Source organism: Chelonia mydas, chromosome 1, assembly GCF_015237465.2.
Source record: "Chelonia mydas isolate rCheMyd1 chromosome 1, rCheMyd1.pri.v2, whole genome shotgun sequence".
In the NCBI taxonomy this organism is placed as follows: Eukaryota; Metazoa; Chordata; order Testudines; family Cheloniidae; genus Chelonia; species Chelonia mydas.
Window position 1 is genome coordinate 256,909,781 of NC_057849.1, and position 17,946 is coordinate 256,927,726.

Here is a 17,946-nt window from a genome sequence, read left to right on the forward strand (position 1 = left end):
GTGCTGCTGTGCTGAATGTCAGTGAACAGTTCGTAAACTGTCCATAATGAAAATTCTCTTCTTTGTGCAGTCTGGAGCAAAAGCACACCACCTGCTCCAGATAATGGTACGTCTGCCTGGGGTGAGCCAAATGAAACCAGTCCCGGGTGGGGTGAAATAGATGATACAGGAGCATCGACAACAGGCTGGGGGAATGCACCTTCCAACGCCCCGAATACCATGAAACCTAGTGAGTATAGGCCAGTAATCAGCCATTTTTATAATGATGCTATAGATTTTAGTATCTGACTTCTGTATGTGGTTCACATGCATATGTAGTGCATCCCCTCCCGGTGAGGACCAGAAGAGACACTAAATGGTTTCTAAGGTGCTGATGGTGGTGGTTGAGTAAAAGTGCTTACAAATGACTAAAAACTACCGAAAGCAAGACGGACTCTTAGTTTACAGTATAGGTATATGAACAGCTTTGATCTTCTTATTGATACGACATTTGGGCGTCTCAACCAGGTGAATTAGTTGCTTTTTCTTTCTCGAAAGGACCTCCTCCCCATGCCACATACCCAAATACTTCATAGTAGGGAACTAGCTTCCAAGATAAATCCCCTTCTCTTGTAATATCAGAATTATGAACTTGCAGTTTATCCTTAGCCAAAAACTCTCTGTTGTAGATCATGGTTATATAGGCAGAAGGTCTATACACTGCAGCAACAAGTTTTTTCTCGTTCTAGTTTTGTGGCTAGTAAAAGCTATATTTTAAGGCTGAGAAGGCTGCTTTTTTAACTCCCTGTTTTCACTTGCTTGTAATTTTCTGGGAATTATTGTTGGGGCTCAGTCTTCACATGCCCAAAGATTTATTTATTTATTGAAAACTAGAGCAAAATAGGTACAGACTTTGTTATATAAGCATGAAAAAGTTTTTGCATCTTTTCAAATAATTCAAAGCTTTTTTGTGCTCAATCCAAATGACTAGCCTTTTCAGTTGTTTACTTAGATATCTGTCCATTATTCACCAGTGAATGAAGTCCTGCTGAACTTCTGAAAAACATGATTTTGGTAATTTTGAAATTAGAATGACTGTTATATGATTGCACATATATAGGATTTTGTGGAAATCCTTTCTACCAGCACAGGTAGTGTATTTTTAAGGGGAAAAAGTATGTGTAGGGCGGGGAGTTAAAAGCAAACAAACAAAAAAGTGAATACTGCTTTGCAAAATTCTTCTCAAAGCAAGTAACTCTTATTTGATGGGCAAGTAAGGCGTGTGTTTGTACACACACTTTTTTCATGCTTGTATAACAAGGTACATATATTTAATGCACACTCACACACACAAACACACATTGAAAATCAGCACCATGATTAAAGATGTTGGGAAGTAGATTTTGTGCCTGGGCTGGTTCATCGACTGGGTACTTTTATAGGGTATCGTTTAGAGTGTGAATTCAGATACACAGATCAAGACATTTAAAAGGAAAAGTTCCCACAACAGTGATCTCACCTGAATAGTTTACTGTGTATGTTAAGTTACTTGTTTAACTTTATACATAGGAATAAAAAATATTATTGTATATATTTTCAGTATAGCAGTTATTCTTGCTATGGGAACATTACCTTTCGAGTTTCCTGATTTGTGTATTCAAATTTTCAGCCACAATATGCATTAAACCCCCTTATTCCTGATTTCCCCCCCCCAAGACAATTCAAGGCTTAAGCAGGAGAAAGATGATGGAAAACCAATTTTGGGAAGGTAGGTAGGTAGGTGGAGTAGCAAGGCAAGGGAGGAGCAGCATGATGAGTGGAGTAGTAGTGGGAAGGAAGTGTTGGTCAGCAGACAAGGTAGGGGTTGAGAAACATGTTGGCTGGGCAGAAGTAACTGCAGTTATACGGTTGGGTAGGCCAGCTGGCATAGGAGGGAATAGGAGGTAGGAAGACAGCCTAGCTGGGGAAGGAACACGCTTTCTCTAATTTTGTAAGATGAAATGGTTGTAGCATTTGAGTAGCAATGCAACCCTTTGTTTAAATGGCAACACCAACATGTCGCTAGAGTGAACCAAGACATTAACCTCTTGTTTTCGCATTTTGTTACTTTGGTGCGCATATGTTGAAACATGAGCAATACTTAAGGTACCTCTCCCAGATTATTCTGCTCACTTCTTAATCTGAACAGAAACTGATCCTGCATTTCTAAGAGTTCCTAAGGAGAATGCCAGTAGTTTTATATCGGATCCTAGTAAAAATACAAAGAGTGTGAAGATGCATGGTGTATTTCTGTGTGGAAAGTTTTCAACATATCAGATTTCTGACCAGTGTCTGAGAATTAAATCTGAATTTTCCAGAACAGAGTTCTATTGTCAACCATGCTTAAAGGTCAACATACTAGTAGTTTGATAGAGAAATGTGATGAAGGTTTTAATACTGGGGTTTTTTTTCTAATAGAGTGTTAAGGACTTTGAAGGAAAAAAATTTGCACTGAAAACCGGATTTTGATATAGGTTAGCCAGATGGACTAAATTCCTCAATTACATTAATTTAAGAGAACCTCTGGAATCCTTTCCTCTACACTGGAAATTATGAGCTCCTTTTAGGAGGTCAGTTTCTTTATCGAGAGAAGGGACGTTTCCGCTGTAAATTTAAAGTCAAAGGCATTTGATATGTTTGAAGCTAAAGTGATCTTACAATACAAAATACTTGAAAAATATAGCACACTACTCCGCACTAATAAATCTTTTAGGTGTTGTGCTTTGTGCAGTTTTCTGCATTAGAATAAAATGAAGGAAAGTTTTGGGGTTTTTTTAGATTAATAACAGCAGTTGTGTACTAAACATCTCACTGATCTTGCCATAGAATGTCATAAAATTTGTCTGTTAGGAGTTGTATTGGCTCACTTTTGAAATATATATAGTTATATCTGCGTGTGTATATATATACTTTTTTTCCTTGAAGGTTCCAAATCTATGCAAGATGGCTGGGTGGAGAATGATGGGCCAGTAACAGGAACACGTCATTCAAGCTGGGAAGAGGAGGAGGAAGGAGGAGTCTGGAACACAGCAGGCTCTCAAGGAAGCAGTTCCTCCCACAACTCAACAAACTGGGGACAAGGAGGAAAGAAACCACAAATTAAGGTAAGAAACCTCATGCTTGAATGATCTGTAACGGCCATATACTCTTGAAAGCAGATATAACTAATATGTTATGCACTTCCCTTTTATAAACAAGAACTATTGTAGTGGAGAATTCATCTGTAGAAGTGCAGTTGCAGTCGTGTGTGATGTGACACACTCTTGTTTTTATGAAATATGGCTATTAAGACTTGTAACTCCAACAGAGATTGCCAGAAACATTGTGGCATGGGTGCCGCAGAGCCATTGCAGAATGAGACTGAGCAACAAGTGTCCAAGGGTTATCGCTCTTTGGGTGACACATCACGCTACATTAGGCTGCTGCTGCCTCTCCTTACACAGCCTGTTAAAGTTCTGATTCCATTCTCACTTCTGGTAGTAACACACTCTTATTTCTGCTTGATTTTGGGTTCCCGCCTTTGTTCTTATTGTGGCAGCAAACAGAAGTAAATGACTCTGCACTTGGCTGCAACACTGATCTAACTGCTCTGCAGAGAATAGAGCATGTGAGATGTTCTATTGTAGTGTTGAGTACTGTGTTAAGATTAAGAAGACTACCTATAGCCAGGGGCTGGGCTTTGGCTGCTCCTGGGCTAAGATAAGGTGCAAAACAAAACAGTCTTATTGTGGTGTTGTATGGATTTCTCAGTTCCTGCTTTGGACAAATTGATTCCCTTTCATTTCAATCTCTATTTCTTGCTTGTTTTTTTAAAGACATTTCATTTTTTATCCTAACCACAAAAGCAATTATCTGTAAACTTTCCTTTTCAGCTTTTTTTTTTTTAAAGTGTTATGTTGCCAATTTCTGCTTTCAGTTTTGTTTTTGATCATTCACAAATCACAACAGGACCAAATTGAAAGCCAATTGAATTCAGCACAATGCTGATTGAGAGGAAGCTTCTGAAAGGAAGCAAAGCAGAGACCTCTACATAAAAGGAAGTATGAAAATGGAGGAGAGATAAGGAATCTGTTTAATTACATATCTGTTCTTGTTTTTTAGTGTTCATTAAAAGGAGGAAATAGTGATTCGTGGATGAACCCTTTATCCAAACAGTTTTCAAACATGGGATTGCTAGTAAGTGGCTTTTTAAAAATGTCATAATCCAATTGAGAAGCACTGATATTTGTGTAGTAAGCAAAATTCTAAATTCAGATATTCACCAGCCAGTGTTTATTAACTAATTGCATTTTCATTCCCATCTTTTATTCCAATACCGATAGTTGGTGGCTATTTCAAACTCCACTTACTAGTCAGAATATTTCTTTCTGGAAACTAAAATACTTTAAAAATCCAAGTGGATTTCATGGTTGCCACAGTTGTGGGGTTGCAATTCATTTGCAAACAATGGATGGTCTTGTGCTTAAGGTGCTGGACTAGAACTGTGGACATGTGGGCTTAATTTCTGGCTCTGCCACAGACTTGTGTGAATTTGGGCAAGACAATATCACAGTACCTCAGTTCCCTGTCTGTAAAAAGGGGATGTTTTCTTTATCTCACCCTTTGCTTGTCTATTTAGAGTGTAAGCTCTTTGGAACAGGGACTTTTATGTGTAGTACAGCACCTAGCATAGATACAGCCCCAGTAACGGGGCCTCTAGGTGGAGCTGTAAGACAAATGCTACATCATTGTCAGTGGGAAGGTGCAGAGATCTGTGATGCCTTCTTTTCGGTGAAAATATGGTTCACCTATGAAAATGTTCAAGAATCCCAGACACACCACTTAATGGAGAGCTTTGCATTTTTCAAAACACTCTACACCATTAACTAATGTATCCTGTGAAGTAGCTATTTATTCTCATTATAGAATTGGGGAAATTGTGGTGCAAAGGTGCTGTGACATGTCTGAGGCCAAGCAGAATGTCGCTGGCAGAGCTGGGATTAGAATCTAGGAGCTCTTGGCACGCAGTCTCAAATTCAGTCCACTAGATCATGCTGCCTCTTAAAGTTATGGGAACACCCTGTCCCAGACTGCCAACAGAAGAATAATTTGGCAGCACATTTTAAGATTTGATGACTTGACAGGTCACGAGAAGAGCTATCATTCTGGCTGCTACTCTCATAATTTGATCCCTTGACATGAGGACAGAGGTTCATTTCTCAGAGCAGCTGTTCGGACATCTCTCTCTGTCTGTGGCATGATGAGTTCATGTGTCTAGTGGCATTTTAGGAAATTTAACACCAAATACAGCCGGGATTAGGTGTGTTCAAGGTTGCATCAGGATTGTTTTTCTTTGATATAGTTTAGGACATTACTTTCATTCACACTGGCACACCCTTCCACATTTCCAATACACATCTTTAATGAAGGCTGTTTTCTGCCGTGTTCTCGAACTTTGCTGAGGAGTCAGACCAGTGTCTTTTTTTGTTCTTCTTTCAGAGTCAAACTGAGGACACTCAAGGCAGTAAGATGGACTTGTCTGTAGGTGCGTATAACTTCATTAAAATGCATTTGGCATGATGGCTGATATTATGTGTGTGACATGCTTATCTTTAGGAAGGGGCACATTTCATTATTTATGAGCTCTGTTCTTTAATAGCAGGATAGAGCAGCAGCATCCAGCTTGTTGGCTGCAGGATTTATACAGATAATGCAGCTGCTGCTGATGAGAGACACTGGGCTGGGGAATATCTGCATAGAATGGAGGGGTGCTTAAAAAAAAAAATTGATGTAGTGCTCAGTTTTGTTGCTTCCAGAAGGTGGAGCATCCCTTGTCACATGACTTTGCTAGGTGGAAAAGGGAAGTCTGCTAGCTGTTGGCATTAGGACATCCCAATTACCAGTTCCTTAGGACTGATATGGGGGAAAAGAAAGTCTCTTTATTGTACTTGAATGCAGTTGAGCTGCTGCTGAGTAGGAATAGATTTATCACCCTTGATGGCCTGACCAGAAACATCAGGGATCTTTAAATGGGTCATACTGTGTGAGGGGTGTCATCATAAATGATAGTTGGAAGTGGTCTCTTGGATTATCTGGTCTAGGTTTCTGTATCAATTTTATCTAATCTCAGTTGATTGCGTCCTAATTTGCCATAACTTCCTTGTTAAGCAGACTGTTTCACTAGACTAGGTGATTGACTTTGTCACCAGAAATGCTTTCCTAATTTCCAAGTTGAATATCTACTTAAATGCATTGTTCTTCTCCAAGTGGCCTCTGCGTATTCACACTTGTGGGATTGAGGTTCCTGCACCACGAGCTTCTGGAATCTTTTGGTGACTAGTGTCCATTAAAGCCACTCACATCCCTCTCGTTTCCATTCTCAAAGGTTACAAAGGTATAGAAGAGGGAGTGGCCCATTCAGTTCCTCCTAACCACCGCACTTACAGCAAGCTTGTATCGCACACTGTGTCCTCAGCACTTCCCTTCATAGTTCGTTTGTTTGTTTGTTTTTTGTTGATACTTTGGAGTCTGTTTTTGTTTCCAGTTAGATGGTCAGTATATTAGTCAGCTTTTCTTGGGGTGGGGAAGAGGAGGAAGAGACTCTGATAGCATGAGCATGCTCTGAACCCACAAAAGCAGGTGGCCCGCCTCATCCGCCTGCTGACAAAGGAAGCTCTTCAGGGTCAATTGACTAAGGCTGGCATTGTACATGTCCAGTATTGATACTGGAGATCAGCTCACCATAGTGGCTCTATGCCTATCGTAAATGGCACCAAGCTCCTTGCATCCTTCCTGCTCAACCAAGTCCAGTGCCAGAGAACCAACACCCCTTGGCTCTAGAGAACCATGTGCCAAAGTAGTTCTGGTCACTGGGTCCATCCAAGTCAGCAGATTCCAATGCTGAGGACTTCACACCATCAACTGAAGAATCATTTACCAAAGTGGTTCTGTGCCCAGCATGACTGGCACTGAGGTCCCTGGATCTCCAAAAGTGGTGCATGAATCCACCCCCATTTTTACACTGTGAACAGCTGAGGAGATGTGGGTCAGGACATTTAAGATATGCTTTACTATGAAAGGCAAAGAAAGAACATACCCATCAGAAGAAGTCCTTGATGGTTAACTGGGGTACTCATCTTGATATCCAACCTCTTCAACTCTACAGTGAATGACCTCCACATTAATGTAGTAGAGTGGAGAACTATCTGTCTGGCGTACAAATTTTTCTCCCTTTGATCAAATCCAAACCTGTTCAGATTCTAACAGACACCACAGTACTGTATTATGCTCATTGCCATGGAGGGTTTTGATCTAGCCCAGTGGTTCTCAAACTTTTTTTTTTTGCAGTCCACTTGAAAATTACTGAGGTTCTCAGTGGGCCACTTAATGATCTTTCCAAATGTTGTTTGTACTGTTAGCTAACTATTGTAAAGCACTTTGGATAAGAGTGCTATATAAAAAAACCTTAATAATAATTAACTTTCTCCTGCAAATAAAAGCACACAATATCAGTAGTCTTACCTTTCTAATGTGATGGATGTGCCCTCTCTCCCCTGCCACGGCAGCCCCCGAGCTGGGGCTGGGTAGGATGGGGGGGGGTCCTCCATCTTTTCCCCTGCCGCAGCAGTGCCTGAGCTGGGGCTGGGAAGGAGTGGGGGTCTCTCCCTCTCTCCTCTGCCGTGGCAGCCCCCAAGCTGGGGCTGGGAAGGAAGGGGGGGTGTCTCTCCCCCGCCACAGAGCTTAGGCTGGGAAGAAGTGCCGTCTCTCCCTGGCAGCCATAGCCCTGGAGCTGGGGAAAGTCGCCTCTTTCTCTGGCCACCGCAGCCCTGCATGTCCCAAATTCCCCCCACCCTCTCTTCTCACCTCCCTGCCCCCTCCTGTCTACCCCCTATTTTCCCCAAGGCCACCACCTCACCTTACATGTGCATCTTCTCCAGGGTCCAGGCACCTAATTAGTGGAGCCACACCTGCGCGGCTCCACTAATTAGGTGGGTGGCCCTTCATTCTCTTGTGTGTGGCCACCCAGGCGCACACCTTAGAGGGAACTTTCCACGGACTACCCGAATGGAGCTCGCAGACCACCAGTGGTCCGCGGACCACAGTTTGAGAACCTTTGATCTAGGCAACTGTGTCAGGGAGTCTTCCTTTTCTAAAAAACCCAACAGTGAATCTAGAAATAAGAGAGGAGATGAAGGTTACTTATCAGTAATTTGGCTGCTTTGCAATAAGCCTCTGAATATTCATACTTGTGAGATCACAGCACCTATGCTGTAAGTTTCTAGAATCTTCTAATCACCCATGTCCATTGGGGCCTATTGCCATGCCCTTCATGGAGGATTCTGACGATATAAAAATGGGAGTGGCCTCAACCACATTCATAGTTTCTTCTACTAATTTGGGAAGTCCTAAATTTATGTCTCCAAAAGAAATGTGGAAGGCGGAGTCAGGAAGGGAGAATACGCAAAGACTTATCTCAAATAATTCCAATTCTTAAACTGGCCTTTGCATATTCCTACTTGCAAGAGTTTAGCAAGCTCTAGAAGCTTGAGGAGGATGGGCTAAAAAAACTCTATGTAAACACGGTAAGTAGCAGCCACACAACATTCTATAAAAATGACAGCATGAAGGCATGCTGTGGAAGTTGCCTTATACCTGAGTACACTGACAACTCCAGATGGTCAAACTCCAAAGTCATAAGTCATGAAACCATCATTTTCACAGCTTTAGGGCAGCACTGGCCGGACCCCTGATCTCACCCCAGTATGCCCCAAAGGTCTGGGAACTTCTGGACAGGTCTGGTCACATATAAACTTACTTCCCTCTGGACATCTAAAATATGGGGCCTGACTTCTTGGATATCAATGGTACATAGAGAAATTCAGACAGGTTAGTGGCCTGAAAGAGATGGAAATCAGAGGACCTCTTTGGACAGGCATTATGGAAAGGATGCAGATAAGAGCACATTGTACTAAATATGGCTTATGGAGCCATTAGGCCTGTATCTCACTAACTCTCTAGCCTAAAGTAATGATTATAATAAACAGCACCTTCACAGACATATGGAACAAAGAAGTCTGCCCAGTTTTTGAAGAGAGGCTCCATGAAGTTCGTGGGAATAAGAGTATAATCTCATTGCAAAACAGGTCCATGTACCAAAGGGAATACTCTATCTCATCACAGTAGCCAGGGTCCAACCTATCTATTGCACTGAAGAGAACTCAGAGGAACTCCTGACCCAGTTCCAGAAAAAGAAAGGAGTGTGTCAGTGAAGTTGAGTCTTGCTCATCCTTTAAGTAGAGCTTGAGAAAATCAATACTTTCTGGTAAAAAGAGAGTGAGCAGGGGTTTACCACACTAGCATAATAGATAATGCAAGATAAAGATCTTGATGGAGCGCTTGTGCTATTGAGAGTATATTTTGCTCAAAGGAGTCTGATAGGAGACTGTCTTTCCTTGGCAGATGAGATAATGATCCAGTGGGGCCAGTAATGAGACGGGCGCAGGCCCAGGAACCAGCACCACTCCCGGCACTGCACAGGGTGTTTAGATGCAAGGGGATCCCCGTGAACCAGAGGGGTAGGAAGACCCAGTGCCCCCTATGGGCATCTTCCTCCTCCTCCCCAGATGAAGAGGTGGTGAGCACTTCCACCACACTGCCTGCCATGGACAACAGGGCACACCAAGCGTTGCTCAGGAGGGTGGCTCAAAACTTAAGCATGCAGGCGGAGGAGGTCTTGGAGGAGACTGACCCTATGGTTGACATTCTGGTCCCTGAAGGTCCTTTAAGGGTGCCTTTGTTCCTCATTAAGATTATCTAACACCACTAAGGTGTTGTGGTAAACACCCTGCCTCCCTCCCCTCTCTTTCCCCCCCTCTCCCCCCTCGGCAAAAGGGGTAGAGAGGAAATATTTTGTGCCCTTCAAGGAGTATGAGTACTACTTTATTCATCCTCAACTGGGTACTCTGGTGGTGGAAGCAGCCAACCAGAAAGAAAGGCAGGGACAACCGGGGCCGACTCCTAAATCCAAAGAGGCAAAGAAGCTGGATCTCTTCTTTAGGAAAGTGTATTCTGTCGGGGAGCTTCAGCTTCACATTCCCAACCAACAGGCAGTCCTTAGCCACTATAGCTATAATTCCTGGAATATGCTGTCCAAGTTTCAGGAACTGCTTCCGGTGGACTCCTGCTCGGAGTTTGCAGCTATCCTGGAGGAAGGCAAGGTAGTTGCGAGAAATTCCTTACAGGCCTCCCTGGACTCAGTGGCCTTAGCAACTTGGACTGTGGCAACAGTGATAGCTATGAGATGCAGCTCATGGCTTCAAGTGTCGGGACTCCCAAACAAAGTCCAAAACACTATCCAGGACTTGCCTTTTGACTGTTCAGGACTCTTCTTGGAGCAAACAGATGCTAGGCTCCACAGCCTGAAAGACTTGTGGGAAACCCTGAAGTCCGTGGGGCTTCGTACACTGGCCCCTCAAAGAAAGCCTTTTAAGCCACAACCCGTGCCTTGTTTCTGTTCAGCTTCTCCTAGGCAGGACTATAGCAGGAAGCAGGGCAGAAGTAATAGACTGAGGCCCTCTCAGTCCTCCTCTAACCAGGGCCAAGGCGCATGAAGCAGCCCTCAGTCTCCAAACCAATCTTTTGAAGATGCTCCCAGGGTGACGCATTATTTCAAATCCCAGATCCTTCTCTTTCCTTTTTGAATTGTCTATGCCCTTTCTACCAGGCCTGGACTCAAATCACCTCAGACCCAATGGGTCTTGAGCACGGTAGAATTGGGCTATTGTCTCCAATTCTGTTCCCTCCCGTCTTCCCATCCACTCTCCCTGTCCCTCTTCAGGGACCCTTCTCATGAGCAACTTCTAGTGCAGGAGGTGCAAACACTCTTACAAACCAGGGCAATAGAGGAGGTCCCTCTGGAGTTCAGGGGCAGGGGTTTCTACTCTTGGTATTCCACAATCCCAAAGGTCAAGGCTGGGCTCAGGCCTATTTTAGACCTGCGAAACCTAAATAGATTCATGAAAAAGTTAAAGTTCCACATGGTCTCCCTGGCTTCCATTATTCCCTCCCTGGATCCAGGGAACTGGTACGCCACCCTCTACTTGAAGGACACATACTTTCACATGTCCATAATCCCGTTCTACAGACAGTTCCTTCATTTCATGGTCAGCAACACCCACTATCAGTTTACGGTCCTCCCCTTCGACCTCTTGGCTGCCCCTCGGGTGTTCACCAAGTGTCTGGAGGTCATGGCAGACTTCCTGCGGAAGCAGCAAATGCAAGTATTCCCATACCTAGACGACTGACTAATAAAGGACTGCTCCCGGGCCCAAGAGGAGAACCATGTGAGCCTGGTGCGGATGACATTCCACAGGCTTGACCTCATTTTGAACGTAGCAAAGTCAACCATAACACCCACTCAAAGGATAGAGTTAATCGGAGCTCTCCTGGATTCCAGTCAGGCCAGGGCATTCCTCCTGGAATCTCGTTTCCTCGATATGGACGCCATCATAGAGGATCTCAGAAGATTCCCCACTACTATGGCACGAAATTGCTTGAAACTGCTCTGACATATGGCTGCTTGCACATACGTGGTACAGCGTGCCAGGTGCGGCTCTGTCCCTTTCAGGCTTGGCTAGCCTGGGTATACTGGCCAAACCGAGACCACCTAGACAAATTGGTCACATTCATTCCTCCTGATTTTGAGTCCCTCCGGTGGCGGCTCGACCCACAAGCAGTATGTGTGGGAATACCCTTCTCCAGGCCTCAACCATCACTGTCCCTAGTCACAGATGCATCGACAAGGGAATGGGGGGCGCACCTAGGAAGACTCAGGACCCAAGGTCTTTGGTCCCAGGCAGAACTTTCGCCGCACATCAACATCAGGGAGCTGCGTGCAATTTGCCTCGCTTGCCAGATGTTTCAAACCTATCAGCAGGGCAGGTATGTATCTGTATTGACAGACAATACCACAGCAATGTTTTATATAAACAGACGGGTGGTGCTCGCTCCTCTCCCTTGTGTCAGGAAGCCCTCAAGCTGTGAGACGATTTTCATCTCCCACTCCATACACTTTGATTCATCATACGTTCCGGGCTGCAGAATGAACTGGCCAATCACCTCAGCAGGTCCTTTCATGGCCACGAGTGGTCCCTCCACCCGGATGTCGCGATGAACGTTTTCCAAAAGTGGGGATTTCTCTCGGTAGACCTGTTCATGAGACAGGATGTGTCAGCAGTTCTGTTCCTTCCTGAGCCACAGCCCAGGCTTGCTCATGGATGCCTTTCTCCTCCCTTCATATGCATTCCTGTCCTTCCTGCTCATTCACAAAGTCCTGCTGAAGGTCCAATGAGAGGAACCATCAATAATCTTGATAGCACAAGCATTGCCATGTCAGCACTGGTTCACCACGCTTCTAGACCTGTCAATGGACATGTCTATAACTCTACCCCTGGTCCCAGACTTGATTGCGCAGGATCATGGCCACCTCCAGCATCCCACTCTAGTCTCTCCACCTCATGGCATGGAAACTCCATGGCTAAACCCATTTGAGCTTGCATGTTCACACTCAGGGAAGTTCTCCTAGGCAGCAGAAAGCCATCCACTCGGGCCACTTATCTGGCTAAGTGGAAGAGGTTCTCGATTTGGTCACTGCAGAAGGGCATTCCTCTGTTATGGTCATCAATTCTTTTCATCCTGGACTATTTACTTCACCTAAAACAGCAGGGCCTTTATTTATAGTCAATAAAGATGCACCTGGCCACTATTTCGGCTTTCCATCCTGGCTCAGCGGGATGGTCAGTATTCACTAACTCCATGGTTGGCCGCTTCCTTGAAGGGCTAGATAGACTGTACCCTCAACTAAGGCAGACGATTTCACCATGGGATCTCAACCTGGTGCTCTGGAGGCTGATGGGCCCTCCCTTCCAGCCCCTATCAGCCTGCTCTCTACTTTACGTTTCTTGGAAGGTGGCATCCCTTGTGGCTATAACATCAGCCAGGAGGGTGTGTGAGCTCAAGGCCCTGACTCCTGAGCCCCCTTATACTGTGCTTTATAAAAACAAGGTGCAGCTGCCACCATATCCAGCTTTCCTCCTAAAGGTGGTTTCACAATTTCACACAAATCAGGACATTTTTCTTCTAGTGTTCTTCCCTAAGCTGCATGCTAATAACTCAGAGAACAGATGCTCCATTCCCTTGATGTCAGATGAGCGTTCACCTTTTACATTGAGCAGACAAAGCCATTTCAGAAATTGACGCAGCTCTTCATTGTGATTGCGGAGCAAATGAAGGGGCTCCCGGTGTTGTCCCAAAGATTCTCTTCATGGATCATGGTTTGTATCAGGGTGTGCTATGACCTAGCAAAGATACCAGCCCCAGCATTAACAGCACACTCGATAAGAGCGCAAGCTTCATCTGCAGCGTTCCTGGCACGGGTTCCTATTCAAGACATCTGCAGGGCAGCAATGTGGTCGTCTAGTCGCACCTTTACATCGCACTACCCCATCACACGGCAGGCTAGAGACGATGCTGCATTTCGCAGAGCAGTGCTACAGTCTGTGGCTTGGTGAACTCTGACCCCTCCCCCTAGAGACTGCTTGAGAGTCTTCTGAGGTACAGAATGTTCTGATTTAAAGTCGAAAACGTTCAACAAGGCTTACTTATGGGACCAAGTGGAAATGTGTTTCAATATAGACTTTTTTACCATAACTTTCACCCTGTGGAGGCATCTGTTCCTGTCATCTAGATTACCTGTTATCATTGAAACATTCAGATTTCTTTAATAGTTCTGTTAAAGTTCACCTAGCAGCAATATCTGTCTACCATCCTCCAGTACAGGAACATAAGATTTTTTTGTCCCCAAGCCTACAGTCGTCAGAATTTTTAAGGGACTAAAGCACATTTTTTCACTTCTTAAAGATATTTTCCCTTTCCTGAGACTTAAATATAGTCTTCATATCTCTGATGGAGTCTCTATTTGAACCTGTATCATTTCTGCTCTGTGTATCATTTGTCTATTAAGAGGGCATTCTTGGTGGCTGTTACCTCTGCTGACAGAGTCAGAGAAATCCAAGCACTGATATCAGGACCACCTTATGCTGCCTTCCATAAAGATAGTTACCCTTCATTGTCATCCTAAATTTCTGCCTAAAGTGGTCCTGGACTTTTACTTAAATCAGTTTGTTCACTTACAAGTGTTCTTTCCAAGATCTCGCTCATCCCTTGCAGAGGCTGAGCTCCACATTTTCGACGTTTTTAAGAACTATCTTGTATTGCCTCAACACAAGAAAATCATTCAGCAAATCACCAAGACTATTTGTAGCTTTTGATAATTAATCCAGGTGACAGGCTGTTTCAGAACAGAGACTCAAAATGAGTGTTAGACTGCATTAGAATTTCTTACGGAACTGAGTAAGTTAAAATCACTATCTCATCAAGGCACATTCTACTAGAGCTCCGGCATCCTCTTTGGCCTTTATTAAGAGGCATGTCTATACTTGAAATCTATAGAGCTGCTACTTGGAGCTCTGTACATAGCTTTTCAAGCCATTGTTCTCTAGTGTCTGCTTCTCGATCTGATGCACAGTTTGTCAGGGAAGTCTACCAATACTTACTTAAATAGGATTCCTGGCACTCACCACCTTAGAGAGACAACTTGTTCACCAGTCACCTAGGGCAGGTCTACACTACGGGGTTAAGTCGACCTAAGTTATGCAACTCCAGCTACGTGAATAATGTCGCTGGATTCAACGTAGCTTGGGTCGACTTATTGTGGTCTCTACACCGTGCTGGGTTGACGGAAGACACTCTCCCATTGATTTACCTTAAGCTTCTCGTTCTGGTGGAGTACCAGAGTCAACAGGAAAGCGTTCTGCCATCAATTTACTGGGTCTTCACTAGACCCACTAAATTGACCCCCAGTGGATCGATCGCTGCAGTGTCGATCCACGGAAAGTGTAGACATACCCCTAGAGTGGGATCCGTGTTCACAAATATTTAAGAAAGAAAGAACAGTTACTTTACATGTAGTAACTGTGGTTCCTCAAGATGTGTTGTCCACAGAGATCCCAAAACGCGCCCTCCTTCCCCACTAATGCAGAGTCTGTTAGCCTTGGGAATTCTATGTTGGTGAACAAACTGAATGGTGGTTGGGGCCTCCCTGCTCTTCGTGCCCTTGGAAGTGGGGCTCAAGGGCATATTAGGTGCCTGTGCAGCCCCAGTGAACGCTGCTAACCAAAAGAATCTAATCCGGCATGCTTGGGGCACCTACAGTGAGATCCATGTGAACAAAGCATCTTGAAGAACCACAGTTAGTGTAAGGTAAAGTAATCGTTCTTTCTGTTAGAATCATAGAATTGTAGGACTGGAAGGGACCTCGAGAGGTCATCTGGTCCAGTCCCCCAGCACTCATGGCAGGACAAAGTATTATAAAGGTGTTTGCTCTTAAAAATCTTCAGTGATGGAGATTTCACAGCCTCAGTACTCCAGTTGAGGCCTAATCGGCGCAGAGTAGAATGGAAAAACTACTACTTGTGTCTTGCTTACAATACTCCTGCTAATAAATTCCAGAATCATATTTGATTTTTTTGCAACAGTGTTACACTGTTGACTCATTTAGCTTGTGATTCACTACCCCCAGATCCCTTTCTGCAGTACTCCTTCTGAGGCAGTCATTTCCCATTTTCTTTGTGTGTAACTGATGGTTCCTTCCTAAGTGGAGTACTTTGCATTTATCCTTTTTGAATTTCCTCCTATTTACTTCAGAGCATTTCTCCAGTTTGTCCAAATCCTTTTGGGCTGTCAATTAATCTCAATTAACTCAAAAAAAAATTTATCGCGATTTAAAAAAATTGATAGTCATTAATCGCAGTTTTATTCGCACTGTTAAACAATAGAATACTGGTTGAAATTTATTAAATATTTTGGATGTTTTTCTACATTTTCAAGTATATTTATTTTAATTAAAATAGAGAATACCAAGTATACAGTGCTCACTTTATATTATTTTTATTACAAATATTTTCACTGTAAAAATAACAGGATTAGTATTTTTCAATTCACTTCACACAGATACTGTAATGCAATCTCTTCATTGTGTAAGTGCCACTTAGAAATGTAAATTTTTTGTTACATAACTGCACTCCAAAACAAAACAATGTAAAACTTTAGAGCCTACAAGTCCACTCAGTCCTACTTCTTGTTCAGTCAATCGCTCAGACAAACAAGTTTATTTGCAGGAGATAATGCTGTCTGCTTCTTGTTTACAATGTTACCTGAAAGTGAGACCAGACTTCCACATGGCACTGTTGTAGCTGGAGTCTCAAGTTATTTACATGACACATGCGCTAAAGATTCATATGTCCCGTCATGCTTCAGTCGCTATTCCAGAGGACATGCGTCCATGCTGATGATGGATTCTGCTCAATAACGATCCAAATACTACGGACTGATGCATGTTCATTTTCATCATCTGAGTCAGAGGCCAGCTAGCAGAAGGTTGATTTGCTTTTTTGGTGGTTTGGATTCTGTAGTTTCCGCATCCGAGTTTTGCTCTTTTCATATTTCTGAAAGCATGCTCCACACACCTCATCCGTCTCAGATTTTGGAAGGCACTTCAGATTCTTAAACTTTGGGTCAAGTGCTGTAGCTATTTTTAGAAATCTCACATTGATACCCTCTTTGTGTTTTGTCAAATCTGCAGTGAAAGTGTTCTTAAAATGAACAACATGTGCTGGGTCATCATGCGAGACTGCTATAACATGAAATATATGGCAGAATGCTGGTAAAACCTAGCAGAAGAGATACAGTTCTTCCCCAAGGACTTCAGTCACAAATTTAATTAATGCATTATTTTTTTAATGAGTGTCATCAGAATGGAAGCATGTCCTCTGGATTGGTGGCCGAAGCTTGAAGGGGCATACGAATGTTTAGTATATCTGGCACATAAATACCTTGCAACGCCAGTTACAAAAGTGCCATGCAAACACCTGTTCTCACTTTCTGATGACATTATAAACAAGAAGCAGGCTGCATTATCTTCTGCAGATGTAAACAAACTTGTTTGAGCAATTGGCTGAACAAGAAGTAGCACTGAGTGGACTTGTAGGCTCTAAAGTTTTACATTGTTCTATTTTTATTTTTGAATACAGTTATTTTTTGTTCATAATTCTACATTTGTAAGTTCAACTTCCATGATAGAGCTTGCACTACAGTACTTGTATTAGGTGAATTGAAAAATACGGCTTTTGTTTTTTGCAGTGCAAATATTTGTAATAAAAAATAAATATAAAGTGAGCACTGTACACTTTGTAATCTGTGTTTATTTGAAAATGTAGAAAACATTAAAAAAATTAAGTAAAAGATATTCTGTTATTGTTTAACAGCGCAATTAATCATGGTTAACTTTTTTTAATAACTTGAGAGCCCTAATTTTAATCCTATCCTCCAAAGCATTTGCAATTTCTCCCAGCTTGGTATCGTCTGCAAACTTTAACTGTACTCTGTATGCCACTATCTAAATCATTGATGAAGATATAGAACAGAACCAGACCTAGAACTAATCCCTGCAGGACCCCACTTGATATACGCTTCCAGCTTGACTGTTAACTACTGATAACTACTCTCTGGGAATGGTTTTCCAACCAGTTATGCACCAATCTCAGATCAGATTGTGATGTATCTAGGTTGCCAGCAGAGGCTGTGTGTAACTGGGGACAGTTCATTATTACCTTCTCAGCAACTTTGCCTATGAATCAGTGGTTAGTGACTGAACAGCAGTGAATGAAGCTGGCACTGAGTGTGGCTTTTTGAGAACAGGCTAGACAATAGCATGTTTCAGAATGGCTAGTTGAGCGCCCTCTCTGAAGAAGGTATTAACAATTTTTCAGCTACGAGCAATAGATTCCCATTATTTTGATTGTTCATGATGGGCATGCGTCTAGCTTGCTTAAG

At 43.2% G+C, this 17,946-nt stretch overlaps 1 protein-coding gene across 13 annotated transcripts in view; it reads left to right on the plus strand.

Moving 5' to 3' along the window:
- Nucleotides 1-17,946, plus strand: part of TNRC6B (trinucleotide repeat containing adaptor 6B) — a 233,827-nt gene that overhangs the window by 171,173 nt on the left and 44,708 nt on the right. For 8 of the 13 annotated variants that reach the window (XM_043543759.1, XM_043543761.1, XM_043543765.1 and 5 more), the window contains 4 exons: nt 71-229; nt 2,944-3,122; nt 4,120-4,194; nt 5,497-5,542. In XM_043543759.1, the coding sequence (XP_043399694.1) occupies nt 71-229; nt 2,944-3,122; nt 4,120-4,194; nt 5,497-5,542 (459 nt within the window). The remainder of the gene's footprint in view (nt 1-70; nt 230-2,943; nt 3,123-4,119; nt 4,195-5,496; nt 5,543-17,946) is intronic. The other 5 variants (XM_043543768.1, XM_043543781.1, XM_043543790.1 and 2 more) reach the window with 1 other exon arrangement.